Source organism: Daktulosphaira vitifoliae, unplaced genomic scaffold (genome assembly GCF_025091365.1).
Source record: "Daktulosphaira vitifoliae isolate Bord-2020 unplaced genomic scaffold, ASM2509136v1 Scaffold_1, whole genome shotgun sequence".
NCBI lineage: Eukaryota > Metazoa > Arthropoda > Insecta > Hemiptera > Phylloxeridae > Daktulosphaira > Daktulosphaira vitifoliae.
Genome location: NW_026099572.1, coordinates 8,690,973 through 8,698,254, shown reverse-complemented (window position 1 = coordinate 8,698,254; position 7,282 = coordinate 8,690,973). Strand labels below are relative to the sequence as shown.

The window sequence follows — 7,282 nt, the reverse complement described above, 5'->3', positions numbered from 1 at the left end:
TAATGATAATAGACAGCAGGGGTCATTTTTGCGTAAACGTTTATCGATTTAACATAATTTATTTTTCGTTTAGAAGTACTGAATAAGCATCATTTGGGTATTATATTGAAATTCGGATCGAGAATATATTATATTTTATACTACTGCACATAAACAACACAGGCCAGTGGGGTTGGTGAAACCAATTTCTTGAAGCGAAGAAACAATCCATTACACAGCTCTTAGGTCTCATGCATTTTTACTTTTTGCGATATCCTTAAATCAAATACTACATACATGCTATGATGTCACGAAGGTTAAACAGTTAANACTTTTTGCGATATCCTTAAATCAAATACTACATACATGCTATGATGTCACGAAGGTTCATTACCTTAAACAGTTTTTTTTAGATAGTATATAATAACTCAATTATAATCATTTTCCTTGATACGATAAATAAAATATAGCTATTTTTAAAATATTTATTCTAAATGATTAACTATTAAATTTTTCTTCTTGAAATTTAAATTTAACCAGCTATTTTATTTCATGTAAAATCTAAAAATGTGGTAAACAAATATTAGAATTTCATATTTATTTTTAAAATAGCCTAATAAATCTGTAAGTTAATTGAAAGCAAAAGTGTCTTTAATCTGCAGTAATACCTTTTTTAATAAACGTAACTACTCCTACAAAAATATTGTTTTTTTTTTTATTCAAGTTGATAATAACTTAAAAAAATATGTAAAAATAATTTTTACATCTTTTAAGGCAAAATAGGTTCTGTTTTTATTTATTCATCTTGCATATTTTATTAAATTTTTATACTGGTTGAGCTGACTGTCTTTGTTATGTGACTTTGTCTTCCTTTGTTAGAGTGTTACGACTTTTTGTTCGTGCTCAGAGCGGTCAGCTGTGTGCTACTTCGAACTGGTTCATAGACGGCGTTTGAGTGTACTCTCCTCCCCTTTTGAGCGCCACCATGTAGTACTAAACTGCATTGTCACTATTCGTCAAATTAATATTTTATTGTTTTTTTTTTAATAGGTTTTAAGGTCCCCCATGACAAAGAAAGTTTCATAACACCGTCCGCCCGTATTAAATTATTAATTTATTATATTGTACTGATATATTTTATAACAATATGTTGCCATGGTGAATATTTTTTCCGAGGTGTGCCAATGTTTTGCGAACTATAGTTTGTATGGCATTGGGACAGTTAGACTTATAAGTCTAACTGTATAAACCTATCTAATACTTGGGGCGTATACATGTCGTACTTTAGTGGTATTGCTGTGCTGTACGGTCGGCAGGTACCCAAGACGTTCATCGTATTTTCTATTACAAAAGTTAAGGGTGTAATAATCCTTAAGTAATGTCTGATTTTTTTTGTCTTGTTCCTTTTAATTATAGACGAGGTTTATTAACCGTTCGGTTTTTTGCCTCGTGTTAACTGGTTTTCCTTTTTTTTTAATGAAATCTCCTAAATTTAGCCCGATCACAAAATCTTTTTTTCGCATGTTCCATCTTCAATGAACTCGTTTGTTACATACTTCTTTACCTTCAAAAATCATCTTCCCTAGATTACAAAGTACGAGCAACGTATCTTGAATTAGATATTCTTTAGTTATTCAGGGTAACGTGTCAACTTGTCATGAAGTTTTGGTGTACATCAACTATCAACAACTTAACGGACTTCAACTATATCTTTAATTAGTTTATATGTACCTATATTTAATATTTAATTTGACATGATCAATCATATAAAACATGTTTTTTCTATCTTACTTCAGTAGTTTAACTTAATTATTGCATATAAAATTAAACAACATGACTGTTTTCTTTTATTATTTTTATTTTTGAAAATAACAAATTAACTTCTATGTTTAATTTTTTATTTTACTTTAAAAATCCTACTTTGGCCTATTTTATGTCTTGCCAAGTAGCTTGATGACCCTCGTTTATTTTTATGGCGCCATGTAAGGGGTAAAGTTAGTATCAGTTGTGGCCAATACTGGAAATTTATCGTGTATCATTATAACCTTTTTAAGGATTAGTACGTTAAAAATTGTCTATTAAGTTAATTACTTTTATACCATATAAAATTTTTAGAAAAGCTTTCATTATTTAATGAGATTAATTTTCTTCATATATTTTGAAATAAGCAATAAAACAATTAAATTTCATTAAATTTTAAACTTTAAATGATTACAAATTAGTAATGTGTTGTCACCTGGAATGGTATTTTTGAGGGGGGACATTCCTATAAAAAATATATCAGCGTATTCTAAATACTCCTACAAAAAGTCGCACAAGCTATTGTAACTCAAAACTTTATAAAAGAAAAAACAAAAGAAAGAGTTAAACACTTGTTTTCTTAATTAAATTGTAAAAGATTAATATAAGAAAATATTAAAGGTGTTTGATAAAAGTGAGATTTACTTTTACTCGAGGGTCATAAAATAATATATGTATTAATTATTATTAATTTGAAATCTTACTTGATAATTTTTCTTAGTTCATAGAATAATTTCAGTGTTAGTGTTAATTAGTAATTGGCAAAGAAAATAACACAAATTCGATTTTTAGTTCACAACTTCAACACGTTACAATTTCGACAGTGATGAACATATCGATATCAAGTGCGCGATTACCATACTGTAAGGGATTACTCTGCCTTTTAAAATTTTTTATAGGGTTCGTCTCAATTTTGATTCAATATCGATATCGCCGAGTTTTTTCATTTTTTCCACGATATCGATTATTTTTGAAATATCGCGATAATCAAAAAACATTTTTTACAAAAAAAGACTGTTTGAATTTTGGTTACTCTATTATAATATATGTATTATTCGATATTAGACCAAAAAAAGTTTGTGATAATGCTGTAAATATTTTTTGTATTAAAATATATTATGAAATATAGAATTACGATACTGATATATTGCGATATCGGGTACAATTTTTTTTTTTCGATGTTGCCATACATTGCTAAAATTAGGTACAATATCGATATTGAAAAATATTATGTTGATTAACCCTAATGTTTTATATTCCCAAAAATTATCATTGTCTCAATCTTACAATGTTATTGTTTATTGATAAATAAGCATATAATGTATAAATTATTATACGAGAATAGTATACCATTTTGACATTTTATATAACATTAATATAGTTTCTTATACTTAAGATTAGGGTTGACACAATCCGTTTAATTATTAAGATTAGAATAAAAAAACAGTAGCACAGTGTAGTCACAACACAGATGGAAGTGACATACATGGAACAAGTATATATGATATCTGACAGTGATTAAAATCATTATCATAAAAAACGCTTCAATGCAAATCTGTATATAGTGTTTAATATTAAAAATTTGGTGGATTATTCCAAAAGAAACATGATCTCCTATTTCCTTAATTATATCCTGATTACAAGTTTTATGATTTATATGTGTAATATATAAATAAATATTTATTATAGCAATTAAATATAGTATGAAATTGATATTTAATAAATTAGTATTGTAATTTTTACGGAGAAATGATAAACAATTATAAAGTAGTTATTATTTTTATGGCAAACGTATATAAAAGTTGAAGGTCTGGATATAAAACTTTTTAGAAAATAATTTGATGTTAATTATATTAACAACAAATTTATTATATTATTAAAAAACGTTAAAGGTTCGACATTTTTTAATTATAAACTTTCATGAAAAATCTACTTTAAAGACAAAAAAATAGGTTAAACATGACATTTTAAATTGAAATTTCGTACGGATTATTTTTAATATATAAAAATAAAAATCAATTTTTAAATGGATATACTTGTTTTTATAAATTAGCAATAAAAATAAAAAAAAAATTTTCACATGAAAAATATTTAAGAAAAAAAAGCCATTTAATGGACGGATTGCCCGTCGTACCCTAAGAGTGAAACACTGAGGTATGACCGAATCGACAACCGTATATTTCACATGTGTTCGCATAAAAAAGATAATTTAAGCTAGATCGAAAATTTAAAATTGTTTCTTTTAACGTAGGAGCAAAATATTCAAAATAAGTTGAAATTTATATTCAATTTAATTTAATTTAAATTAAGATTCATGTAACTTTTATAAATATCTGTGGACTAATTACTTTGGCAAGCCTTTGTAAGGTATTTTAATATAAAAATTTTATAGAAATATAAAATAAAAAATATTTTGACATATTAATAGCATATTTTTGAATACGGTAGCCATTTTCATCATAAAGACAATAAAAAGTTCGACATTTTTTTTCATATTAAAGTATACAACACAAGCTTTAATTTAAGATATTTATAATAGTGTCAGTATTTTCTTAACATTTTCAAAAATTAAGCTTGAAAAAAATTTTATACCTTCTCAGCTTTGCATCGAAGCTAAAAGAAATGACAAGTATAATTTATAGATTATTCCTCGGTAAAGAGTGATTTTAAAAGTCACAAACAATTGATTTATGATTGATATGTGTACAACATAATATGATTAAACAGTATGCGTTTATTAAATATTTCTCTAATTTATTTTTTTGAATATTTTTATTTTAAAAAAATCATGCTCTTCTTATAATAAGATTGTAATGTATAATGGAAATTTTGATTATCTTAACAGAAAATATTAATAGGAAAACTAGTATTGTGAACATAAATAGGGCGACCTACTGTTATTGCCTATTATGATAGTGACAAGTATATTACGATAAAGTTGGAATCTTTCAATGTGGTTTAAACAAAATTTATATATGTTTATACTTCTGGGTTCTTTTTATTATTTTATCTCCTTTAATAGATTCATTTATAAAACACACCAATTGGAAACAATAACAAGAGTAAGTAAAACCTATTAAACTATTTGAAGAAACATCTCGAGTTATATTTATTTTATCGATTAATTTAATATTATTAAATACTAATTTTTTCACATTATACTCATAGTTACTAATGACATGGCGCCATTTAGGTTAGCTTAAATATTTTGGCGCCTCTTAGTCCTGTCAAGGAGAGGTTATTTCATAGGAAACATGTTATCTTTATGCTCAACTATGCGTATAAACTACCCAAAATGTAACATACAAAGTATTTATAAATATCAAAAAGAAAATTAATTATTTTTGACAAAATAAAATATTTATGGTTTGGAAAACCAATAACACCTTTGAAGTTGATTTTCTAAGAATATTTAAACCATCAGAATCTATGGACAGTTTTTTATGTACACTTAACAAAGTATACAAGTTACTCAAATTTGAATTATTAATTATAAAAAAAGAATAACATAAAATTAGATTTCTATAAAATATATTGGATATTATTTTTCTATATTATAAAAAAAGTCAAAATAGTACAAATGTTTTATTTCTAAGAACAAAAAAAAGAAACATTATATTTTATAAAGCTACAACAGTTCAAAATAAAATTTAATTGAAAATCGTAAACTTTTGATATATATTTTTTAAATAATTCCAAAAGTTAGAATAAATTGAAATTGACTCTGATTTTTGTATACTTGGAACGTTTCGTAATCCAAACCTAAACATGAAAATTATTCATATTGAATTTTGCTATGCTTATCAAGAAAAAAAATGTTTAATTAAGGTCTTCCTACCAATTTTTAATTATAAATCACGGGGAAAAAATGATTCAAAAATTGAGTCTTTTTTTAATTCTGCAGTTTGATAATCGACTGTTATATTATATACAAGTACGATATTGAACAAATATTTAATTAAATTACAACATAGGATTTATACATAAGTATAAGTAAGTAAGACGTAAGTTGTTTTTTTAATTTTATTTTTACAAATAGTATTATCTTAATATATCAATAAATAATCATATAGCTTAATTAGGAGATTGATTAATATAAATTGAAAGCAATTATTCAAATATTTACGAAGAGTGTATAATCAAAAAAATTTTTTTTATATCTCAAAATAACGAACCGAATTTCCGCATTTTTCACTGATATGTCTACAACGCAAGCTTGTTCATCATCAATCCACATGTATCCCCATCGGCAAATACACTTGTATCTTCCTGGTAAATTTATACAAGTTTCCGATTTATCATCGCACTTTTGTAATCCATCGGAACATTCATTTACATCAATACACATGCCGTACCTGATAAATATTTATTTAAATAAAATGCAAAGCTATTGTATTTTATTGCCTATAAACAATGTTATTTATTTTATATAATAAATTTTACAATCTATCTTACAATTTAATATTATTTTTTATTACAAAAAAACTAATCAAATTGAACTACATTTTTATACCGCTATTTAAGTGAAATTTAATTGTTTATAAAAAAAAAGTAAATGTTTAGCTTATATTAGTCATATTCCTTTTAATTGATTTCTAAAAATGTAATGAGGTTCTAATATTTTGTCTTGAAATTTCTGTTCTCAAAAGAAATTCAATACTGCTTTTATTTATTCTTATACTTTGTTAGTTTTATAAAAGTTACCAAATGTATCAATTACCTGGAGTCCCATAAATATCCAGTGTCGCAAATACATGACACATTCCATTCATTGTAAATGACAGACGGTAACTCCAAGTTTTGATGACGATGAAACGTGCACTGGTTATTTAACAATACATTAATATTATGTCATTGACAATTTCATGATGTACTTATTATTGTTCATTTAATGCGTTTCAAAAATAGAGCATTAGATAGATACTTTTGTAAATAAACTTACATTAATGTAAGTATTTTAATTTTGATTATAGTCAAAATGTACTATAAAAAAAAACCCAGCACAGGGGGGTCGCGTCACAGTGGTGACGTGGCATAGTTGGATCAAGTATAATGATATGTGACAGTGATTAAAATCACTATAAAAAATAAAACGCTTCGATGCAAATCTTTAGATAGTGTTTAATTTTAAAAATTAGTGGATTATTCCAAAAGCTACATGATCTGCTATTTCCTTATTTATAGCCTGGATGAAAAAGAGATTTTTAAAAAATATTATTTCTCATAAAAAAATTATGTTGATCCATACACTTTTCAATAAGTTATAGCATTATAAAGTTAAAAATGTAAAATATAAAATCGAGAATTTTCATACAAAAATAGCATTTGGAAAGCCATTTTCACCACGAAGACAAGTCCAGAGGTCAAATTTTTTTTTTCCTTAATAAAGTGCATTACATTAACTTTAATTTAAGATATATATAAAAGTGTCAGACCTTCCGGAACACTTTCAAAAGTTAAGTTGAAAAAGTTAATTTTTTGTGAAAAAGTTGTCATTTTAAAT

At 25.2% G+C, this 7,282-nt stretch overlaps 1 protein-coding gene across 6 annotated transcripts in view; it reads right to left on the bottom strand.

The window, feature by feature from the left end:
* Window positions 1-5,354: 5,354 nt before the first annotated feature.
* The window catches only part of LOC126894387 (fibrillin-2-like), a 12,031-nt gene continuing 10,103 nt past the window's right edge, over window positions 5,355-7,282 (bottom strand). For 4 of the 6 annotated variants that reach the window (XM_050665359.1, XM_050665361.1, XM_050665358.1 and 1 more), the window contains exons 6-8: window positions 6,500-6,600; window positions 5,955-6,134; window positions 5,359-5,541 (exon numbers count right to left, since the gene is read on the bottom strand). In XM_050665359.1, coding sequence (XP_050521316.1) covers window positions 5,430-5,541; window positions 5,955-6,134; window positions 6,500-6,600 — 393 coding nt within the window. In that variant the 3' untranslated portion in view covers window positions 5,359-5,429. Of the gene's footprint in view, window positions 5,542-5,954; window positions 6,135-6,499; window positions 6,601-7,282 lie in introns of all 6 variants that reach the window. The other 2 variants (XM_050665363.1, XM_050665362.1) reach the window with 2 other exon arrangements.